Source organism: Rhamphochromis sp. 'chilingali', assembly GCF_963969265.1.
Source record: "Rhamphochromis sp. 'chilingali' genome assembly, chromosome: 4".
Classification (NCBI taxonomy): Eukaryota; Metazoa; Chordata; class Actinopteri; order Cichliformes; family Cichlidae; genus Rhamphochromis; species Rhamphochromis sp. 'chilingali'.
Genome location: NC_137948.1, coordinates 40,578,964 through 40,604,163, shown reverse-complemented (window position 1 = coordinate 40,604,163; position 25,200 = coordinate 40,578,964). Strand labels below are relative to the sequence as shown.

Genomic DNA, 25,200 nt, shown 5'->3' with positions numbered 1-25,200 from the left:
AAAGACTTATCCTTGACCAGCTCTGACCTATTGTCAGGCCACATCAGGATCCCCTTCAGTTTGCTTACCAGCTACAAGTACAGTGGGGCAAAAAAGTATTTAGTCAGCCACCGATTGTGCAAGTTCCCCCACTTAAAATGATGACAGAGGTCAGTAATTTGCACCAGAGGTACACTTCAACTGTGAGAGACAGAATGTGAAAAAAAAATCCATGAATCCACATGGTAGGATTTGTAAAGAATTTATTCGTAAATTAGGGTGGAAAATAAGTATTCGGTCACCTCAAACAAGGAAAATCTCTGGCTCTCACTCGTTACCTGTATGAATGGCACCTGTTTGAACTCATCATCTGTATAAAAGACACCTGTCCACAGCCTCAAACAGTCAGACTCCAAACTCCGCCATGGCCAAGACCAAAGAGCTTTCGAAGGACACCAGGAAAAGTATTGTAGACCTGCACCAGACTGGGAAGAGTGAATCTACAATAGGCAAGCAGCTTGGTGTGAAAAAATCAACTGTGGGAGCAATCATCAGAAAATGGAAGACATACAAGACCACTGATAATCTCCCTCGATCTGGGGCTCCACGCAAGATCTCATCCCGTGGGGTCAAAATGATCATGAGAACGGTGAGCAAAGATCCCAGAACCACACGGGGGGACCTGGTGAATGACCTGCAGAGAGCTGGGACCAAAGTAACAAAGGTCACCATCAGTAACACACTACAACGGCAGGGAATCAAATCCCGCAGTGCCAGACGTGTTCCGCTGCTGAAGCCAGTGCATGTCCAGGCCCGTCTGAAGTTTGCCAGAGAGCACATGGATGATACAGCAGAGGATTGGGAGAATGTCATGTGGTCAGATGAAACCAAAGTAGAACTTTTTGGTATAAACTCAACTCGTCGTGTTTGGAGGAAGAAGAATACTGAGTTGCATCCCAAGAACACCATACCTACTGTGAAGCATGGGGGTGGAAACATCATGCTATGGGGCTGTTTTTCTGCCAAGGGGACAGGACGACTGATCCGTGTTAAGGACAGAATGAATGGGGCCATGTATCGTGAGATTTTGAGCCAAAACCTCCTTCCATCAGTGAGAACTTTGAAGATGAAACGAGGCTGGGTCTTCCAACATGACAATGATCCAAAACACACCGCCCGGGCAACAAAGGAGTGGCTCCGTAAGAAGCATTTGAAAGTCCTGGAGTGGCCTAGCCAGTCTCCAGACCTCAACCCCACAGAAAATCTGTGGCGGGAGTTGAAAGTCCGTGTTGCTCGGCGACAGCCCCAAAACATCACTGCTCTCGAGAAGATCTGCATGGAGGAATGGGCCAAAATACCAGCTACTGTGTGTGCAAACCTGGTAAAGACCTATAGTAAACGTTTGACCTCTGTTATTGCCAACAAAGGTTATGTTACAAAGTATTGAGTTGTATTTTTGTTATTGACCAAATACTTATTTTCCACCCTGATTTACGGATAAATTCTTTACAAATCCTACCATGTGGATTCATGGATTTTTTTTTCACATTCTGTCTCTCACAGTTGAAGTGTACCTCTGGTGCAAATTACTGACCTCTGTCATCATTTTAGGTGGGGGAACTTGCACAATCGGTGGCTGACTAAATACTTTTTTGCCCCACTGTACCTGGGAATCCCACAGGCAAATGGGAACCATAAAGAGGCTGCTAGAAAAACTGAACCCAACAAATACCTGCAGGGTCAGGGAAGTCCTGAGGTGTCAACTGAATCGGAGAACCGCATTCGGGCTATCAACAACTACGACCTGCTTGTGATCACATACCCTTCTGCAATAATAAGCTGGTCAAAGGAGGTAGAGGACACTGACATCAAGACAAGGAAGCTCCTGACCATGCATAGAGAGTTTCACCCCAAGTCCAGCACCCTGAGACTGTACACTAAGTGGAAGAAAGGAGGCCGGGGACTACTGAGTGTCAGTACCACAGTATAGGATGAGACAACAAACATTCATGAGTACATCAGAAAAATGGCCAGGACCAACTGCATGCTCAGTGAATACCTCAGGCAGCAGAAACCCAAGAAAGAGGAGGAACCATCATGGAAGGACAGATGCCTTCACGGTATGTGCCACCAGCAGATAGAGGAGGTGGCTGATATCTAGAAATCCTACCAGTGGCTGGACAAAGCTGGACTGACAGATAACACAGAGGCACTAATCATGGCACCACAGAAACCAGCTCTGAGCACAAGATCCGTAGAGGCTGGGGTCTATCACACCGGGCAAGACCCCAGGTGCAGGCTGTGTAAAGATACCCCTTAGACAATCTAGCACATAACAGCAGGGTGCAAGATGCTAGCAGGCAGGGCATACATAGAACGCTATAACCAAGTGGCCGGCATAGTATATAGAAACATCTGTGCCGAATATGGCTTGGAAGTCCCGAGGTCAAAATGGGTGGTTGAGAATGACCTAGCTAAGATCCTGGGGACTTCCACAGACAGACAAAATGGCGATGGCTAACCAAACAGACATAGTAGTAGTGGAGAAGCAGAGGAAAATGGCCGTAGTGATAGATTAGGGGGGTCAGCAACCTTTAAGACCCAAAGAGCCATTTGGGAAAACACTGGGAGCCACAAATACGTTTTGAGATCTAAAATGAAGATAACACTGTATATACTGTTTTTTACCTTTATGCTTTGTGTGAACAACTAAGGTGTGTTACTTATGAAATCCATGAAGTGCTACAGAGAAAATTACATTTTATTTATGTAATTAACACATTTTGAACTCTTAAAGAAATATAACAAAAGGAAAGACGCTGAACTAAAATGATCCAGCAAACAAAAACTGTTGTGAGAAAGAAAGTCTCGATAAATGCACGGCGTTTCGGCGGGTATACCGGCTTCCGCGAGTGTGACGCTTATTTTGAGTGATGAAAAAATAATAAAATATAATTTTATTTTTATATTTCAATATCACAATAATCTTCCAATTTAGAACTACAAGGTAAAAAAGAACTAACATAAATAAAATACACTTCAGCTGAATACTTCTAATTTATTTTCCCAAACCACGAGGAGCCGCACTATAACGACTAAAGAGCCGCACGCCGACCCCTGTGATAGATGTAGCGAAACCGAATGACAGCAACATCAGGAAAAAGGAAGTTGGAGAAGTTCCAATGACTCAGAGAAGAGCTTGAGAAGATATGGAGGGTGAAGGTAACCACTGGCGTGCACAGATAGAGACGAGGTGGTGCTGAAGCACTTGCCCTTTTGCCCTCAGTCCAAAAAAGTGCCCTTTTGAAAGACGTGATTTTTTTTTTTTTTAAAGCTGCGCGATTTAAAAAGGTGTGAAAATAATGGCTTGATTTGTGCCCCTTCTTCAAAGACACCCGAACCCTGTCGCTTTTTCACTGTCACCGTGTCACGTGAACACGCTTGCAGTTCATTTGTTGTGAGGCGTGTAGCAGCGGCATGACACAGGACTACTTGGAGTAGGCATAGTAGGCTGACTATAGCGACTGGGAGCCACGGCGGACAACACGGCAGCTCTTTCCCTTCCCAACCAGTCAGGTAACCCATGAATCGAGTGAAATTATTCTGTTTGCCCTCTAAGACCAACCTGCAATTGTTTTGTTGTGAAGTAGCCTGTCAGAAACTGCACATGACAAACTTTGCCAGCTTACCCCTCCATCCATCCATATGGATAAACAAAAAAACGACACATTTAAAATGTAACCTAAACCATTTAGGCAACCCCACTCTCCATCAATTCCGACCTTTTTGCATACACTATTGAAAATATCACGTTATGCTATAGGCTACATGCCGTTAGGCAGAGGGCTCTTTTGAGCCCATTTTTCGTTACAAATTTTAGGATGATCTCACGGAAATCTGTGAATAAATACAAAGTTTTCAAACTGAAGTCAGTGACGGGAAGACATCACACTTTTTAGAGATGGAACTGCAGAAAAACCTAAAACCTTGACATGATTATGAATAATAGAATTATGGACGTTTCTCCGTTTTTGTGGATTAGCCTTTCCATAACTAACGTCAACTACTGTCCTACTTTGGTAAGATTGAAATTAATGTCTTTGACTGTCTTTAGTAGGTGTCTCCTGTGAGAAAGTTAGAACACCGTCCAACTGTCTAAAGATGCAGTCTTTAGCCTAACTGGTTGTTACTGACTCAGCGATGCTCGCAGACATTTACGCACTGTGTTGTGACCTGATTGTGACAGAACAGTGACGTTGTTATTGGTAGTTTGAAGGGTACGGTGTTGGGGGTGGTGCATGTTAAAAGTTTTGAGAAGCACTGGTTAGACATGTTAATTTTTTTTGGTGTAACATATTGGCAACATTAACACATTAATTTGCTAAAGGAAAAATAGGCAGTTCCCAATTGCCTGTGAAAACGACCATTCTGCCCTGTTCTTGTAATGACCACAGTCAGTCTTATTCGTTCTCATACATTTTGGTCTATTTATTTACTAATTTCAGCAAGCATAATGCCTAGGAAAGAGAGGCTAAGAAAGGAGAAAATAAAAGTCAAATTGCATTTAACCTGTGCGATTTTTTTTATTATACAAAGAAAAGGTTTTCCACATATGCAAAAAGTGCCCTTTTTTCCCCCTGGAGCACTTGCCCCCCAAAATGTCTGTGCACGCCACTGAAGGTAACAGTGGTCCCAGTGATAATCGGAGCACTCGGTGCAGTGACTCCCATGTTAGGTGAGTGGCTCCAGCAGATCCCAGGAACAACATCCGAGATCTGTCCAGAAGAGCGCAGTCCTAAGAACAGCAAAGACACTGTGCAGCACCCTAAAGCTCCCAGGCCTCTTGCAGAGGACCTGAGCTTGAAGGATAAAGACCATCCACAGGGGGGAGAGGTGAATTTTATACATATGCATGTATACTCCAAGATGAGGATACACGCATCCTGGACAGAGAGGAACAGTAATTTGAGCAAGGAGTCAAGGAGGCCATTTACGTGAAGTGGGGAAAGACTATCTCTGAATTGAGGACGTTACATCTTTTACTATATTGCAATGCTGAGATTGCAGCCATTCCCCAACTCTCTGTGAATGGTACTCACGGCATGTCATGATCAGTGGTTGTTGATTAATAATCATGACAATGTGCATATTAATAATCAAGAAACTGACCTCACAGCCCATCGTTCGTCAGTGGTGCTAGTTTCAGTAATCATACAAATGTACTCTCTATAAGGTTGGGGAAACTTGCATTCAGCTAAAACCGAAGAAGTCGCTTGGATAAGTAAGGAAACACTGAAAATACTATGTCCAGATTAACAGAATCAACTCTTCTGAAAGTTAGCTAAAGTGTACTCTTGAGTAAGGACAGTATTTTATCCTGCGATGTTGTGGAAGAAGAGATGAATTGTCAATCTCCAGTAATGCCCCAAAGTTTCGATAGTGGCACCACTGCCATTTTTTTTATTTATTTACCTTACCTAAGGCTGAGGCTTATAGAGTTCTGTGCATTGTTCCTCTTCAATAAATGCCCAAATGTCAACAGAAGAAATGATTTTCTGAAACAGGGTGATACATCAGTATTTATGAATTCCTGTTCATATTTGAGATTTCTGTCTCGTCACTTTTCCCAAGTAAGCTCACAATACTTTTACACATCTTTCTTCTTCAATATAGTAAATATTTATGCTCAGTGGATGACTTTGAGTGGATGCGAATGAAGGCTAAGGTGATCCTTATAGGATAATAGCTTTTTGACCCTTTTACACTTCTGGCACACTTGCTGTTGGGGCTGTCTATGTTATGAGTTTTGGGGTTTTTGGTTCTTTCTAGAGTTTTATTTATTTGAAAGAGGATTATGTATTGTTGGAATTGAGCTGTCAGCCATTTCCTAATGTTTATATATCTATGTTTATTTTTTCCCTACACCTGGTAAAATTTCCTTTGATATTGTTATTTCAAGTCTAAAGTTTTGAGTTTCTGTTTTTTATATCCTTAGGTTAATCCAGCTGTGTGCTCCTATTCTGTTCCTTCAGCCTTTTCTATGTTTGTCTTTTATCTCTGTCAAGATTACCCACACTTTGGAACCAACCCACCTTTAGAAGATTCATCCTCAATCGGTTGCTTGAAGGCAGTGATGTCACTGAAAGTGCAGAGAAACAGGACAACTTTGTCCTGCTCATTTCTGATTGGGGCAATCTTCATGAAAAACCAAACTGGCATCCCTGCGGAACAGAACAGGAAGTAAAGCACTGTTTCTCACAACAACAATCTGTCAACAAGGAAAATATAATAATGCAAAATTAAAATAAAATTTAATAAAGAATAACAAGTAGACAACAATTTATTTGTGATTTGTACTGTTTCACTGTAGTACTACATTTCCTCTGGGCATTGGCATGTTGACATGATGGTGTCAAAAATTCAAGTAACCATCGGTGGGACCACTCCATTTTAAATATCCAATTAAAAAATTTATTGTACAAAAAGGTTCTTTTAAACAATATAATTCTGATATCGACACCATCTGATAATATTGTGTGTACGCGGTCTACAACCTAAATGTTTTTTGTTCACACTCTCTGAAGTTCAGTGAGTGATCACATGCACCGTAACCCACTGCTATATCGGTAAATCAACAACTTTATGCCTAAAGCTGTATATACACCTGCTAGTCACTTGCAATGTAATGTATTTACTACCACGTCATATGCATACAAAGGTCTGCTAATCCTTTTTGTCTATACAATATAATTTGTTACAGCATCTGGATATCACTACATTATTTAACTGCTCCCCAGCCTGCCCTAACTTACAGTCCAGTGGAAGACTCCAAATTGCTGTTAGGTTACAATAATACTAACAGAACACTACAGGGCTTAATACTGAAGCTTGTTTACCTGTTAGGGACAAGTGAATTTTTCAGTGGATAAGTAGAATAGAAATTTCTTTTCATTATCAAATACTAATACTGCAGATTTTCATATTATTTGCTAATCACTAGTTTAAATTTACTCATCATCCACATAGAAATTCTCCAATTGTCATTTTACTACAAGAGTTTGTGTATAGATATTAAAGTTTATTCATTCATATACCGCAAAATCACAACAATTGCCTCAAGACCCCCATAATAAATATATAAAATGTAAGGAAATTTGTGTTTGGCAGAGCTGAAATGGGACAAAAAAAAGCCCTGGCATTTCTAGTTCAGACGGCAATATATGTAATGTATATATGTATATATTTCATCTTGTTTGATTGATTGAAACAAGTTGGTAATCTGTGATACTCTCCCTTCATAATTATGTTTCTCCATCTATTTTCTTACCACATTAATTTCACTTTCTCCATCTCTTCTTCACTTCTCCACAGTTGGTACTAGCAGGGGTGCCTCCAGAATTTTTTCATAGGGGTACATACAAATATTGGGGGGTAGCACCAAAAACAGAATTTCATGGGTTTTTTTTATGTTGTTGTCAAATATAAGTTACTTGAAAAATTTGTGACTGCCTGTCTGTGAAAAGCGCTTAATAAATAAACTTTACTTACTTTAGTTGTTCACACAAAGCATAAAGGTAAAAAAAACAATATATAGTGTTATCTTCATTTTAGATGTCAAAAAGTATTTGCGGCTCCCAGTGTTTTCTTTTGCGTGGAAACCAGGTCCAAATGGCTCTTTGGGTGTTAAAGGTTGCTGACCCCTGGCTAGGTAATTAAAAGGCTGTGAGCTTTTAGCATGGTGTGTCCCAGATTAGCATATATACAATTTCTAGATTTCTTGAGATCCTTTGGTATCTGGGTTTTTGAGGAAGCAGTTCATACAAACATTTTTGGATGCAGCTTACACGGTCATATCCAGTACTATTAAATACTCACGGTTTTTCTTGTACATCAGAATCTCAAAAGAGTTCATCTCGTAGTTCTCAAAGGTCTGTCGAACCTTCTCACTCATTTCCTTGTCTGTCAGCTCTCCATACATGAAGCTGCAGAGGAAAACCAAGTATTTGCATTGATACAGTACACATTTACTTGAGACAATCAGTCCTCAATAATCCATGCGGTGGTATCCATGTGTGTTGTGGTACCTGCAGGTGCTGCTCTTTTGCATGACCTCAGCACGATGGTAGCCAGAGAGTTTACAGAAGCCATCATTGCTATAGACGATTGGCCACTCCACGATCTGAGCGTTTCCCAGCACAAAATTGGTATCTGACCACAGAAACCAATAAGTGATAGTCTTCCCTACTTCGCAACATCACATGACTGAAAAATTATATGAATCCAGCATTCACAATATTTCTCCACATTTCACGAGGGCTACAACAACTAGTTTAAAAAATGCCCATTGCAGCCTTCCAGAGTCCACATTATTCTGATAAAATATTTTGGTTGTTCAATAGCACCAAACCCAATAGAGAAGCTAAGTTAAGCTAACTATTACGTAAGTAATTATTGCTAATCAATTAAGTGGTAAATTAAACTAATAAATAATTGCCTCACTTTTACACCTGTAAAATCAATGTTAAACTAATTATGATGATTCTTTTTATTTAATAACCAACTGGCCTACACTTAATACCTGTGCTATTAAAAGACAGTCATTTTTCAATTCAGTTCAATTCAGGTTAATTTATAAAGTGCCAAATCACAACAGTGTCCTCCACGTGCGTTTTATTGTAACAGAGGGGAAACCTCTAATAGTGGATGGGAATTAATAAGAATTTATCAATTCCAATACCATTATTATTGGTATGGATAAGTGATATTACTTATTGATTCTCTTACTGATTTGTTTGTTACCTGTTGAAGTTCAGGGTCTAGTTGCTGGACCAGGGATGGGATTCACTCAGCTTTAACATCAATCTAGGTTTTTAGCTAGCTTAGTGTTAGCATGTTGTCTGTGCAGGTACTTGCAAAGAGCCGAATTTGTGTTGGCAGCAAAATGTGTTTGTCCTGGATGGAGGTTCCACTTACTCTTGTATTTTTGTCCTTTTGTGAATTAAAAATAAAAGTAATGTCTATATCCACCTTTAAGAATGTGCCAAAATCAGCTGATTGTAGTACAAGTGCAAGTGGAATCAATGAGCAGGCACACAGACTAACAGTTCAAAGGAATTGAACTCCTGGGAACTGGTTCTTGATTCCCATCCCACCCCCAACAATCAGATGTTCTATGAGGAAATAAGGCGACGGCAGAAAAGAAAAACTCTTTTTTTTCTGCCCCACATTCTACTTTTACCTCAGGAACCAGAGGCTAAGAAAGTAATTAAGTAAGTAACATTTATTTATAAAGCACTTTTCACAGATAAAATATGGATGGTAAAATGGGGCCTGATTATTCAAGACCTTACATAAGGAGAAGGACGTTGAAATTTGATTCTGGATTTAACACGAAGGCAATGAAAAGAAGCTACTATGGGGAAAATACTGTCTTGCTTGTTACTTCCTCTAAGTACTCTAAGGAGCTTGGAAAGAAAAGCGTCTGGACTTCTTTAAGTTGCTTGAAGACGTTTCGCCTCTCATTGCTCTCAGGCGGTGGTTTACGACACTAATTGTCTGCCATCTATAATCCAGTTTTGAGATCCCTTCCCAGACGCCTTAACGCCCACTCACATCCTGGGCCATCTGACCTCAGGAAATCACATGATAGGGTGGGGCTAGGTTTCACAATGAGCTCACCCGAAACCTTGGCTGATTGTGACCTACACCCATTTTCACACCTTGGCTCATGTGATTAGATAGAGGATCATTATTGGGTCAATTGTCCCTCATGGTGGGTTACTTCCACAGATCTTAAATCTGGGACTCTCCACCATTTGACCATAGAACTGAAGAAGCTTCTCGGATGAGAGGTGAAACGTCTTCAAGCAACTTAAAAAAGTCCAGACGCTTTTCTTTCCAAGCTCCTTTGACTACGATGACCTGGATGACTGATAACCTTCACGGACATCTTCCTCTAAGTACTCTATTTTTCTTCTATTATTGTCTTAGGGTCTTTACAATATAAAAGTGCCTTGAAGTGACTGTTGTAAATTGACATCATATAAATATAATGAATGAAAACTCAAGTCATTAAAGTTGCTTATCTTTTCCAGCACGGTCATGGTCTTGGCACTGGATTTAGTGTGCTGCATTCCTTCTTGAGTCTTCATGAATGTCTTTTGTTAATATATAATTAGAGATGCAGTTACCCCCTTTTACTGAATAATGGCTGGTGTAATTCAAAGCATGTCTAGAGGAACTTCCTAGCATTTAAATTAGTGCCTGGTGATATGAAAAAAAAAAAAATCCATCCATCCATCCATCCATTTTGCAAGTATCTTTTCGATACCAATGCAGCACATTTACATTTCCTAGTATAAGCAACAATGGGACAAGTCTGGGCATTTCTGAGAGAGCACTAGCAGCAAAAAAGGGATTTGCTTTAACAACCAGTACTTTGCAAAACATTCAAGAAAATTGTTTCTTGTGAAACTTGGAACCACAAACTGATTATTATTATTATTATAAATGTAGAGTAGTGTCAGTTTGAATTAAGGCAGCTGAGTAATTTTATTCAATTCAGTGAGGTGTGATGGTAATGTTAGCTTACAGCAAAGGTAAATGTAGAATGTTACTATACAGGCTGTGATTTAGTAAAATAATTATTCCCCCCGATTAGTGTGGCTTTAGTTAAAGCAAATACGCCCATAGAGAGCAGCGAGTAACAATTAGAAAATTTTCTTAGTTTTATAGTGTACATATTATTTATTGATGCAATTTGCACTTACGTACTTTTGCTGTTTTTAAGTGACTTCATTTGTACTTTTCTTTGTTTTTAGAAGTAGGGTGGACCCTGGATAATTGGTTTCTTTCTCCTGTTACAGGCCTACACACCGCTGCTGTCTTGTACCCTTTGTTGCTTTGTTGCTGTTGTGTTTGACTGGCATCGATTGGTTCCTTGTTCTATAGTGCTTTAGTGTTAACAGTTTGTTATATTTTAATCATGCTTTTAGTTGTACTGCTAATAATTGTATTTTAAACGGTGTGTGTGTGTGTTTGTATTCCTGTATATAATATTTCCTGAATTTTGTGTTCTGTATTGCTTGATATGCATGTTTATTTTAATTTTCTTTAGTGAAGACACAGCTGCTTGCAGGGGGAGGGGGGCTAGGCACGTGTGGTGGAATTCCCTTTTGTGGATTGGAGTGTACATACCGGGAAACAAGTATAACGGGCCATTTAAGTTGCAGTGAGAGTGGCAGTGAGGATTTCAGAAAGATTGCACGGGTGAGTGATTGGTGGCACCCTTGGTCCCTCCTCCCTGTAGGTTGCCTTCAAGTGGCTAGTCTCCACCATTTTAGTTAACTATTTTCTTGAGCTGCTATTTTAACCAAGGGCAGCATCATGGCAGTGAACCTGGTCCTTTAAAGTAATGTTTATTAATAAAGTGTCTTAACGGTTTGGTACTGTCAGCCCTGCTATTTAGTTTGTTTTTATTCTCTGCAGCTCTAAATTGGTAGTTGTTTATCTAATAAACTTTGCTCTATGAAATTGATTTGCCTTACCCCTACTTGTTAATAAGGAGCCTATGTGCCTTTTGTAACTGTTACAACGTGTGAATATATATATATATATATATATATATATATATATATATATATATATATATATATATATATATATATATATGTGTGTGTGTGTGTGTGTGTGTGTGTGTGTGTGTGTGTGTGGGGAAAGTGAGGGAGAGCGAGAGAGAGAGAGAGAGAGAGAGAGAGAGAGAGAGAGAGAGAGAGAGAGGAATAGCCATCACTGAAAGTAAAGAGCTACCATAATAAATTTAAACCATAATTACTTGTGGTTTCAGTACTACTTAGGTTTTTAGCAATTGCCCGTGTGTGTTTATGTGGCTATGCCTGAAGGCGAAATGAGCAACAAAATCACAAAACATTATATATAAGAAATATATTATCACCATTTGAAGCCAGGTGCAGAACAGATCAGAACCGGATCGTATCTTACCGTTGGACCGGCGGACGATGTTCTCTAGAAACGTGTTCTGAGGGGCCACGAGACCCCGCCGTCCTCTCGCCATCCTGCCGTCCTTCTGCAATGAGCAGAGCGAGCTGCTTCCTGCCGCTCACATATTACATATAAACACGAGCTTCGCACGCTGTATAGTATGTGCTTGTGCTCGCTCTCTCCCCACCTCAGCAGGCTCGCTATTGGCAGATTATTGCTGCACAAGCTTCGAGATGGGCCAGAGACTGGCTGTGATAGAGCGAGCTTCAAACATATGTGGGGAGAGAGGGTGGATGCCAGAGGAGTGAGAGAGGCGTATTGATGCTTTATACAGTGAGCATTACATTATCATCACGTCACTGATTGTAATTAAAAACACTGCAGACATAATATTTCGGTATTAAGAAAACGTACCACAGTAAGTAATTGCACCTGTAGTGAAAACAAATGTGTGTTGTTGTTTTTTTACTTTATGCTGAAAATGTAAAGTGGGGCCACCTAAACGGAACCAATGTGCTTCAAAGTGTTGCACCTGGGTTTCCCGAGGTGAGGGATTTCGCTCGCTTTTCCAAAGAGAAATAGTTTTCAAGTCTTCAGCCAGGTTCACCGTTTTTTCTAAGTGAAAAAACTTAGAAATACAGTGAAATCTCTCTCTCTCACACACACACAAGGACTACGTTTGTAAGCTATACCGCATTTCTACTGTACCGAGTTTGCGGCCATGTGATCGTAACTGGAAAAGGCACTATGATATTGTGATAGTGCGCATTTATTTTCGGCACGACAGCTGTGCCATTTGTCTGTTTGTCCCATTTTAATAAACCACAATTTCGGCTGTGATAGTTGCAAAGGCTGGGTCGACATGAGATTGAACTTTATGGATTAAGAATCAGATGATACCCAAGATCATATGTGTCTTACAATAGACGAGCGAATACTTGAATGCATATATACGAACACATTCACATGAGATACAACTTATCTGGAAAGTATGTTTAAAAGATGTTCAGTTTGTGAATTTATTTATTCATGTTGGTGTAACTGCAATTTACTGATCTTCTCAAAGGAGAAATAGAGTGAAATAAAATAGATTTATATTTAACACAAAATGAAGCCTACGTGTTATTAGTTCTACAGGTGTTGAGTACTAGTGGTACAGATTTGATAAAGAAGTTATCGATACAGAGGCTGTGCTGTAAATAAGAATGTTTCCATTTTGCCAATAACTGAATGCCTGTTTAATGGCGATTACTGTAAAAATCAATTTATTTCATTAAAAAAGGCCTAATAACTTTTTGACAGAAGGTTAGCAGGCTATGCTGCTTGTTTTTAGAATTTTCTTATAGTGCAAGTATTTTGTGACTTTTTTTCCATCTTGTTCAAAAGTTATATTCAAAAGTTTTAGAGAAGAGCGCTCTCTCTTTCTCTCTCTCTTTCATCCCTCTCACCCTTCCTCCCCAGGGCTGACAGAGCTGTTGCCATGGTGAAGTGGGAGGAGTTGTCTGCTCTTATCTTGCAGGACAAGCCCAGTGCAGAAGATGAAACATGACCAAGGGATGGACAAAGACCATAAAGGGAGGGCCAAGTTTAAACCCTTGCCTTGGCCCAACTTTTTTAACCAATCACATTAATGCCTTTATTGTTCCATATTACAAAAATTCTGTTCAATAGGCAGTGGCATCCTTTCCAGTTTGTCTGATGCCAATAAATACTTAATAATCAATTGTGAAAACTTGAAAATTGTTTGGCAGTCCTTACTACTTTGCAGGCATTTGTGGTGCATAGCACTGGCATTACTGTACTGGTCAAGATATTGTCCACAATGCAGCTGTAGACACTGCTGAGGATTTTAGGCAACATACCAGACTACTTGGTATTACACGTCCTCACTGATGTAGATACCCAAACAGCTTACCACTTCCAGCTCCCAGATGACCGGTGGCAGGTGGAATCTCCTCTTCTTCCACTATGATCTCTTTTGTCTTGGCTGTGTTGAGAGTGAGGTTGTTGTTCTCGCACATAGACATCAGACCTCCCTTCTGTAGGTTGCTTTGTATGTACTGTGTCCTATCAGGGTGGTGTTGTCCACAAACTTTAAGATGATGTTATCTTTGTGATAGGTAACACAGTTGTTGGTGAACAGAGTGTAGCGGATGGGACTGAAAATGCCTCTTTGTGGAGTGCCCATGTTTATAGTAATACCGACTGAAGGTTTATTACCAACACTGACAGACTGAGGCTTCCCAGTCAAAGAGTCCAGGTGAGGTACAGGCCAAGTGTAGACAGTTTATGGGTGTGTTTGTGGGGAATGACCATGTTAATGGTGTTGGCATTGTTGTTAACAAAAGTGCTAATGTACCCAATCACATACTTAACGTAATCCTGTATGTTGATGCACGACCAGTCATTTACAGTCCTCATAGAAGTTATTTACAGCATCTTCAATCAAGTAATTAATCACAGACTATATTTATAAATTGGGAAAAGTAACTCTGTTGGTGAATCAAATTTACACTTTTAAATCCATGCAGACACAGAATCTCCTCCTTGGCTCTCTCTCACTCACAAAAACACTTGGCCAGGGAAACATCCAGGCTTCTGCACAGAAGAGATGACGAATTAGCAATCTTCAGAGAAACAATAGAGAAGCAGCCTTAAAGGACAGAGACAATCACTAACACTTATAGTGCAGCGTTCAGGTGAAAACTGCTTTGCTCCCAGCCGATGAAGAACAGGTACTTTGTCATCAACTTACATGGCCCTGTGTTAGTATTCACCCAGGGCTATGTAGGGTTAGGATTTTTCCCCCTTAATAATAAGCACCATTTGCAAAGTGAATTTCGTGTTTACTTGTGTTTTTTTCTCTCCAATATTAAAATTTTTTGATGATCTGAATCATTTAAGTGTGACGACCATATAAAAAAATAGAAAATCCTGAAGGGGCCAAACACTTTTTTCAAACCAAGTGATTAAATAAATCACAGGGAGTCTGAAGGCTTATATACCTGCAAGTATCTTCGTTATTACAGATATTATGTGTTAGTGGATTCCTTTAGCTTACAGTGCAGTTTAAATGCTTCATTGTTGTGCGGGATCTTTCTCTACTGGTCGCAGAGAGTCCACGCAGAAGGGTAATTAATAAGCAAATTTTAAACAAGAATAACAGGATAACAGGTAATCATTAAGTGTTGTCAGTGGTAGGACATACAGTATACAGTCTGTAATAACCTGACATACGATATAAGAATAACCTGACATGAATTTATTTGAAATTATGACATTTACAATGTGATTTATTGGTAATATTTACAGTTTCCGGATATTCTGCATTCACCGTTGCGTTATCCTAATGCTGAATCTGCATTTTGTTGGCACTAAACCTCCTGACTGTTTTTTTTTCTTCTTCAGTTTGTCTCGGCGGAGGAATCTCATTTCAACGGTACCGCAGCAGCAGGAGTCGCACTACCGCACCCAAAGGTGCGTAAAAAGACTTCCGCCGCCATGGTTAGGCCCCCAGCTACAGGTCTACGCAACTAAAATATCCCTCGGAGGAACAATTTGGATTAAAGATTTGCTAAAAACTAAGAAGAGATTGCTCGGTTGTTACACATAGCATATCGCAGCCGGAATTAACCGTGCAAGCACGGTGAGAGTCACGAGTAGGGTTACAGCGACACGGATAGAGCTGCGGCGACGGAATAAACAGCAGCAAAAGAAAAACGTCCAGCTCCTGCTGACATTTTATATCCCGACATAGAAGCTAAAATCGGTGAATCAGAGCGCAGAGATGCCGGGCATGATGGAAAAGGGCTCGGATTATTTAGGGAAGGGTCGTTCAAATGGCACCAAAAGTCCATCCACAGCCTCTAACGGACATTTTTCTGACGAAAGTGGCAGCGACGACGAACACGGTGATATAGCCTCGAACAGCTTCTTACCGCTCCCGATGTCCGTGTTTTGAATATGACTAGTTAAATTAAACTGTTTTCGTGGTTGTTGTTTGTGTTTTCCAGATGTAGGAATGCGTGTTGGAGCAGACTACCAGGCCACAATCCCCGATTTTGAGCCCGGTGAGTTTTTATTGTTTTCTACCTGAGTGGTGAGCCGTGGTAGCCTCGGTATGTGTACAGTATCAGACTGTACTGTACTACGCTCACTGCCAATACGTTAGTTTGCTAGTGGATTAAAACTGACTGCAGTAATAGTTAAGAGTCCGATTTTCAGTCGGCTTGCTGTGGTATCAGCTTGTTTTAAAGTCAGCGTAAAGGCCGCGGAGGCAAACATGAACCGAAGTGACACAAACTTCACTGACAGCTATGACTGTCGTGTTTCTTCCAATTTATTAACAACATAAAATGTCAGGTGGAAAAGTACGACTGGAGTTTGATCATGATTACAGTTCGTTTTGAGTCATATAATTAACCATGATCGTTTTATTAAAAGAGTGCTGTGCAATTCTCGACTCACACCTCATTTCGTCATTTATTTAGCATTTAGATAATTTAATTACATATTGTGAAGGTAAAATAGATTTTAAAACCTGCTAAACAATGTCCTACAGCTAAATAATTTAATTATTGTATTAGAAGAGCATTACGGCAAGGTATTTTGGATAAGGTATGGTATTTGCTATGCTAAGAAAAAAAACGGAGTGCTTACTGTGAAAGATTGAACCGGCCTGAAACCCCTTCAACTGCTCTGCTCCAGATTTCACTCTTTATTTGCTCATTGTACTTCCCCACAGTCTGGACTCTCTGGTAAGTTCAGCTATGGTCCCCCCCTGCTCTGTACAGCCAGCGACCCGAACGATTTTCCATGTGGTCTGACACAGCTCAATATTGCATCCATGACCCATTAAGCCTGCAATAATGAACATCAACTACATAGCTGTTAGTGGGGTAGAGGCCTTTCTCTTTGAAGCCATGTTGTGTTACGATAATTATTTGGAACAATAAGTGCCGTATTTGCTTCATTCAGCTGAAATACAGCTTAATTTTAAATTAATTTTAGTATTGATGTTTTCTTTTTCCTCCTTGGACAACCGTACTGAGGAGAACCATACTGAGACTATCATGTCCAACTATTGGAATACTCTCCCTGTTCACTGAGGTTTGCTGAGTCTGTGGAAGTCAGCCAGAGATATACAGTCTGGAATTTCAGTAGAGTGTGTTGTGTTAGTTCTGCTTTAGTGCAGTATATGTTTTCTCATCGAGTCTAGTATCTTTTTTACTTTATATTTTTTGGTGTCTTTTAATTTCTTTTACATTTTTGTTTATTGTTTTACCTGCTATAAAACTTTCTGCTGTTTTTCATTATTTTCATGACAGCACTTGATGACTCCTTTTTATGGCAAGTGCTATATAAATAAATATTGCTTGCTACTGAAGTGGCTCAAACAGAAGGAGTAATAGGAATAGTTCTTCCCTGATGATATGCTGTAATAACATATGTACAAACTGTATCTGGTGTATATCACTGATAAAATAACTTATAAGTGTTAAATTAGCAGCAGCTGAATAAAATCTGTTATTTTTATCATTTTTCTATAATGTTTGTACAGGTGCCACCAAGTACACAGATAAAGACAGCGGAGGGATGCTGGTTTGGTCTCCTTATCACACCATCATTGACTCCAAACGTAATGTTAATATTGTGTTTGACTGAAAATATTTAGTCCACCTTCTGTGATTTCTTTTTTTCTTTCTTCTTTTTGACACAAAAGATCAGATCCATCTAACAGTCTGTGTGTGTCTCCCTCCACAGTTGATGAATACATTGCTATTGCCAAAGAAAAACATGGATACAACGTGGAACAGGTGAGCTATACAGCAGCTGACTTTTCTTTTAAATGTGCCGCAAAGTTTAACTAAATGTGGTCACAGTCTGTATAGGGGAAACGTATTATCTTGTTCATTCCCCAATTGACAAGCTGCAGTAACAGCTGGTTGTGAAAAGTCTTCAGTTGCTGTTTTCAAAAAACTATAAAACAATGAAAAAGAATGTGGTAGACATGCTAGAGATATGACATTTTTTCCTATGTCACACATTATTATTAATGATATGACAACTTTTCCATCTCAGCCCCATATTTTTTCACTCATGTTAAAAAAAACTGGATCAGAAAATTGGATAGAAAATCCCCCACTGTTCTCAATGTAAAAGATTGAGGCTGTATACAGAATGACTCCGGTATTTACTAAACCCAACATAAGAGACACTGAAGTGAAGCAATACTTTCCTTGGTCCCAACCTAACAGCTGTAGAGTGCCAGCAGTAGCGGCCTTTAAAACTGCACACACTGTGACATTTTTCAGTTTGGGCTGCCTTCTTGAAGCAACCTTTGCTCACCTTGTGAAACTCACATGGAAAGTAGCTAACACGCCATCTTTACATTTTTGTGACAGTCACAAAAGAAAATAAATTACCAGTTTTAACTTTGTACAGCTCTCAAGTGTAATGACATGCTGGCTTTACTGCTAGAACCAATATGAGGGGTTATTTTCACCCTGTCCCACAACAACAGCAGTGATGGAAGAGATGTAATTCTTTTCACAAGTTGAAAATTTACATTTGTTTTTTCTAATCATAGGTAAGGTTTTACAAAATATGAAGTTAAGATTAAGTTTTAGGGGCTTTGTGAGTTGTACAAATGGTTTAGATTATTTCAGTACAGGGAGTGCAGAATTATTAGGCAAGTTGTATTTTTGAGGAATAATTTTATTATTGAACAACAACCATGTTCTCAATGAACCCAAAAAACTCATTAATATCAAAGCTGAATGTTTTTGGAAGTAGTTTTTAGTTTGTTTTTAGTTTTAGCTATTTTAGGGGGATATCTGTGTGTGCAGGTGACTATTACTGTGCATAATTATTAGGCAACTTAACAAAAAACAAATATATACCCATTTCAATTATTTATTTTTACCAGTGAAACCAATATAATATCTCCACATTCACAAATATACATTTCTGACATTCAAAAACAAAACAAAAACAAATCAGCGACCAATATAGCCACCTTTCTTTGCAAGGACACTCAAAAGCCTGCCATCCATGGATTCTGTCAGTGTTTTGATCTGTTCACCATCAACATTGCGTGCAGCAGCAACCACAGCCTCCCAGACACTGTTCAGAGAGGTGTACTGTTTTCCCTCCTTGTAAATCTCACATTTGATGATGGACCACAGGTTCTCAATGGGGTTCAGATCAGGTGAACAAGGAGGCCATGTCATTAGTTTTTCTTCTTTTATACCCTTTCTTGCCAGCCACGCTGTGGAGTACTTGGACGCGTGTGATGGAGCATTGTCCTGCATGAAAATCATGTTTTTCTTGAAGGATGCAGACTTCTTCCTGTACCACTGCTTGAAGAAGGTGTCTTCCAGAAACTGGCAGTAGGACTGGGAGTTGAGCTTGACTCCATCCTCAACCCGAAAAGGCCCCACAAGCTCATCTTTGATGATACCAGCCCAAACCAGTACTCCACCTCCACCTTGCTGGCGTCTGAGTCGGACTGGAGCTCTCTGCCCTTTACCAATCCAGCCACGGGCCCATCCATCTGGCCCATCAAGACTCACTCTCATTTCATCAGTCCATAAAACCTTAGAAAAACCAGTCTTGAGATATTTCTTGGCCCAGTCTTGACGTTTCAGCTTGTGTGTCTTGTTCAGTGGTGGTCGTCTTTCAGCCTTTCTTACCTTGGCCATGTCTCTGAGTATTGCACACCTTGTGCTTTTGGGCACTCCAGTGATGTTGCAGCTCTGAAATATGGCCAAACTGGTGGCAAGTGGCATCTTGGCAGCTGCACGCTTGACTTTTCTCAGTTCATGGGCAGTTATTTTGCGCCTTGGTTTTTCCACACGCTTCTTGTGACCCTGTTGACTATTTTAAATGAAACGCTTGATTGTTCGATGACCACGCTTCAGAAGCTTTGCAATTTTGAGACTGCTGCATCCCTCTGCAAGATATCTCACTATTTTTGACTTTTCTGAGCCTGTCAAGTCCTTCTTTTGACCCATTTTGCCAAAGGAAAGGACGTTGCCTAATAATTATGCACACCTGATATAGGTTGTTGATGTCATTAGACCACACCCCTTCTCATTACAGAGATGCACATCACCTAATATGCTTAATTGGTAGTAGGCTTTCGAGCCTATACAGCTTGAAGTAAGACAACATGCATGAAGAGGATGATGTGGACAAAATACTCATTTGCCTAATAATTCTGCACTCCGTGTATGTTAGAATTAATTAATACACAAAGGGTTCATCACACAGCACAATAGTTAACTCATAATATAAATAATTTAATTATTGTAGAAGGAGAACGTTGTGAATTTTGGATAAAGTAAAATTCGCCAACTTAGGATCGATCTGCAAGGGTCTCTGCCCCTTACACCCACCCAACCTACATAGTGTCTTAGTCAGGGATGAGTTGTTGCCCCAAGTGGAGGAGTTTAAATATCTCAGGGTCTGGGGAGAGTGAAACAGTAGATTGACCGACAGATTGGTTCAGCGTCATCTGTGATGCAACGCTGTACCAGACTGTTGTGGTGAAGAAGGAGCTGAGCGCGAAAGCAATGTTCCTACTTTGGCCTATGGCCATGTGTAACACTGATGTAGCGCTAATGAGTTAATACAGGCTAGGGATTGAGTGTGATTATTATTAATCAGAAGATTTAGGAATGCTACTGGAGCTGATGGGCAGTAATTAAATACACACAACACAAAATGCTTTTGCAGGTACCATGTATTTAACCGAAAGCAAAGAAAATTAAGAAAAGAAAATGAAAGCTTAAATAATCATTCCTGCTGTAGCTATTTAATTAATAGAAAAACCCAGTGGGGGTGCACAAAAACAACTAAGCAAATTCTTCTGGCTTATACCAAGCAATATAGATTCTCAAAAAAAGTTCCCCATAAATAACACATGTTAACATCAAAAACACTGATCCACACTGAAGTCCATGAGTTTTATCTGAATATCCATGAGAGATGTCCAAGCGCTATTGTCCATAAACGGGGGAACTGGTGTGTATGATTGTGGAAATCAGTGTATTCGGAAATTACGGGACAGAGCGTCGTCTTTGATAGCTTCCTACCAGTCCAGTGGAAGCTTCAATGCAGAATGAGTCCTGCTCCTAGCCGTTCATTGGCTCGCCATCCTTTTCCATACCTCAAAAAAGGTTCACCTGGCCTGCATTAAATAAACAAGGCCAATAAGAAATCACAAGAATAACATACAAAAATGTCAGCCAATTAAGCTAAATACATTAAGTTATTCTTGTTCCTGTGTACACAATTTATAAAAATAAACAAACAATATATTGGTTAAATATAATATTTCTAACCAATAAGGATTTAACTGAAAACATTTCAACTGCTACATACATACATACATACATACTATGTAGCTCCACAACATTTGTTATTCAACAACTATCAGTCAAATCAAAATCAAATTGTTTGGACCGGCAGCAGCCGATTAGGGTCAGCTGGTAGCGATACAAACAGTCAATTAAGAGTTCAAACTCACCAATTCCGTTCTGTTCAGTGCACAACAACATTATGGCTCTGGCTCACAGTAATCAGCATCTAAGTTGCATAAGTTAGTTGGTGTTAAAAAATGCATTAAAACGGGAAAAGCAAATGTTTGCCAATACACACCTGCAACAGCTCTGTCACCTGGCTTGCCTCCACGCATCTGACGGGAGGAAGCCGGGACAGGCTTACTATGACCTACATGCCATTCGATTGGCTGAGCAAAGTCATGTGGTTGGAGTCATGCATTTGTGATGCGTTCAATGGCAGGAAATAAGTGCAGGAAATTACTCTGGGTTACACATGCAACCCGATATCACAGCAAAATGTGTAATGGACATACTGGTCCAACATGTCCATTTCATGATTGAAATGTACATGCTTGCAGTAAGTTGCAGTAAACTGCAGTAACAGCAGGGGGAGACATTTTATTTCAATCCAACATGAAAATAATAATGAGAAAGTGTAGACATTATTAGACATGCAAATACATATTAGCCACCTAGCTTAATAGCTTTTGGCAATTGAGGACCCCATACTCGCTTTTTTGCTCGCTACCAACTTCTTGGCTTTAAATATTTACCCCTGCTGGTAATGCAACTTCTGCATGCAGTAATGCAACTTCTGCATGGGTGTCCATTTCACGTTTTAGATAGGCAAGAACCGGCATGTCTATTACATGCTTTGCCGTGAAACTGGGTTGGGCCATGAGCTCTGGGTAGTCACCAAAAGAAAGAGATTGTGGAAATGAACACCTAGGGACCTCCTTTAAAGATAGTTGGAAGAAGTATGGCCATACGGGAGGAGCTCAGACTAGGCCCACTACTCCTCCACATCAAAAGGAGCCAGTTGAGGTGATTTGGGCATATGGGAAGGATGGGTGCCTTCTGGGCATAGTGTTCTGTAAATGTCCTTCTGGGAACAGGCCCCAGTGTAGGCTCACGACACATGGAGAGCTGCAGGAGGTGACTGGTCAGATGGAGATGTTGGCGTCCTTGCTTGCTTTCTCACTCTTAACTTATATAGCGCCAAATCACAACAAAAGTCGCCTCAAAGCGCTTCATAGATACAGAGAAAAACCCAACAATCATATGACCCCCTATGAGCAAGCACTTTGGCGACAGTGGGAAGGAAAAACTCCCTTTTAACAGGAAGAAACCTTTGGCAGAACCAGGCTCAGGGAGGGGCGGGGCCATCTGCTGCGACTGGTTGGGGTGAGAGAAGGAAGACAGGATAAAAGACATGCTGGGGAAGAGAGACAGAAGTTAAAAACAGATATGTTTCAATGTAGAGAGGTCTATTAACACATAGTGAGTGAGAAAGGTGACTGGAAAGGAAAAACTCAATGCATCATGGGAATCCCCCGACAGCCTATGTCTATTGCAGCATAACTAAGGGAGGATTCAGGGTCACCTGGTCCAGCCCTAACTATATGCTTTAGCAAAAAGGAAAGTTTTAAGCCTAATCTTAAAAGTAGAGATAGTGTCTGTCTCCTGAATCCAAACTGGAAGCTGGTTCCACAGAAGAGGGGCCTGAAAACTGAAGGCTCTCCCTCCCATTCTACTTTTAAATACTCTAGCAACAACAAGGAGGCCTGCAGAGCGAGAGTGAAGTGCTCTAATAGGGTGATATGGTACTACAAGGTCATTAAGATAAGATGGGGCCTGATTATTTAAGACCTTGTATGTGAGGAGCAGGATTTTGAATTAAATTCTGGATTTAACAGGAAGCCAATGAAGGGAAGCCAAAACAGGAGAAATCTGCTCTCTCTTTCTAGTCCCTGTCAGGACTCTTGCTGCAGCATTTTGGATTAGCTGAAGGCTTTTCAGCGAGTTTTTTGGGCATCCTGATAATAATGAATTACAGTAGTCCAGCCTGGAAGTAATAAATGCATGAACTAGTTCTTCAGCGTCACTCTGAGACAGGATATTTCTAATTTTAGAGATGTTGCGCAAATGGAAGAAAGCAGTCTTACATATTTGTTTAATATGTGCGTTGAAGGACATATCCTGGTCAAAAATGACTCCAAGGTTCCTCACAGCGTTACTGGAGGCCAAGGTAATGCCATCCAGAGTAAGAATCTGGTTAGATACCATATTTCTAAGATTTTCAGGGCCGAGTACAATAACCTCAGTTCGATCTGAATTAAGAAGCAGAAAGTTAGCGGCCATCCAGGTCTTTATGTCTTTAAGACATTCCTGCAGTTTAACTAATTGGTGTGTGTTGGCTTCATAGATAGATAGAGCTGGGTGTCATCTGCATAGCAGTGTAAATGTATAGTATGTCTTCTAATGATATTGCCTAAGGGAAGCATGTATGATGTAAACAGAATTGGTCCTAGCACTGAACCCTGTGGAACTCCATAATTAACCTCAGTGTGTGAAGAGGACTCTCCATTTACATGCACAAATTGGAGTCTATTAGATAGATATGATACAAACCACTGCAGCACAGTACCTGTAATACCTACAGCATGCTCTAATCGCTCTAATAGGATATTATGGTCAACAGTATCGAACGCTGCACTGAGGTCTAGCAGGACAAGCACAGAGATGAGTCCACTGTCAGAGGCCATAAGAAGATAATTTGTAACCTTCACTAAAGCTGTTTCTGTGCTGTGATGAGCTCTGAAACCTGACTGAAACTCTTCAAATAAACCATTCCTCTGCAGATGATCTGTTAGCTGTTTGACAACTACTCTTTCAAGGATTTTTGATATGAAAGGAAGGTTGGAGATTGGCCTATAATTAGCTAAGACTGCTGGGTCTAGAGATGGCTTTTTGAGTAAAAGTTTAACTACAGCTAGCTTGAAGGCCTGTGGTACATAGCTGATTATTAGAGATAGGTTGATCATATTTAAGATTGAAGAATTAATTAATGGCAGGACTTCTTTGAGCAGTTTTGTAGGAATGGGGTCTAAAAGACACGTTGATGGTTTGGAGGAAGTAATTATTGAAGTTAACTCAGAAAGATCAATTGGAGAAAAAGAGTAACTTAACATCAATGGTACTAAGAGTAGCTGTAGATAATATTACATCTGTGGGATGATTATTGGTAATTCTTTCTCTAATGATAAGAATTTTATTTGTGAAGAAGTTCATGAAGTCATTACTAGTTAACGTTAAAGGGATGGTTGGCTCAAAAGAGCTCTGACTTTTTGTCAGCCTGGCTACAGTGCTGAAGAGAAACCTGGGGTTGTTCTTATTTTCTTCAATCAGTGACGAATAGTAAGATGTTCTGGCTTCGCGGAGGGCTTTCTTATAAAGCAGCAAACTATTTCTCCAGGCTAAATGATGATCCTCTAAATTTGTGACACGCCATTTCCTCTCCAGCTTACGAGTCATCTGCTTTAGGGTACGTGTTTGAGAATTATACCACGGAGTCAGGTACTTCTGACTCCGTGGTTAACTCACTGAAGCCTTTCATTGAGCTACCAAATAAACAAATTGGCACTCTCTTTCTGGCCACACACAATGCAGACATAAGTGTACACATTAGTTTTTGAATGCTACTGAAAATTGTTTTCTTTACAAATAACTCCCTGAACTAACACAGTCAATCCCTTAACATGTTTGTACTCTCTGCTCATGTTGCCTTTATATTAAATAATTTTTTGATTTTTAAAGAACTTATTTTAACACTCAACAACAAGACTGTCCACAAATGCCTCCACGTCACCAAGTC

At 40.1% G+C, this 25,200-nt stretch overlaps 2 protein-coding genes across 5 annotated transcripts in view; one reads left to right on the top strand and one right to left on the bottom strand.

Annotated features, from left to right (window-relative positions):
- Positions 1-12,266, bottom strand: part of LOC308395830 (voltage-gated delayed rectifier potassium channel KCNH1-like) — a 103,260-nt gene extending 90,994 nt beyond the window's left edge. Inside the window, exons 1-4 of the mRNA XM_080880817.1 lie at positions 11,980-12,266; positions 8,064-8,187; positions 7,855-7,961; positions 6,072-6,200 (exon numbers count right to left, since the gene is read on the bottom strand). Of these exons, the coding sequence (XP_080736943.1) occupies positions 6,072-6,200; positions 7,855-7,961; positions 8,064-8,187; positions 11,980-12,052 (433 nt within the window). The 5' untranslated portion in view covers positions 12,053-12,266. The remainder of the gene's footprint in view (positions 1-6,071; positions 6,201-7,854; positions 7,962-8,063; positions 8,188-11,979) is intronic.
- rcor3 (REST corepressor 3) overlaps positions 9,881-25,200 on the top strand; it is a 31,757-nt gene continuing 16,437 nt past the window's right edge. Inside the window, exons 1-6 of one of the 4 annotated variants that reach the window (XM_080880824.1) lie at positions 12,548-12,660; positions 13,441-14,239; positions 15,388-15,456; positions 15,993-16,049; positions 17,540-17,617; positions 17,743-17,795. In XM_080880824.1, coding sequence (XP_080736950.1) covers positions 16,001-16,049; positions 17,540-17,617; positions 17,743-17,795 — 180 coding nt within the window. In that variant the 5' untranslated portion in view covers positions 12,548-12,660; positions 13,441-14,239; positions 15,388-15,456; positions 15,993-16,000. The other 3 variants (XM_080880821.1, XM_080880823.1, XM_080880822.1) reach the window with 3 other exon arrangements.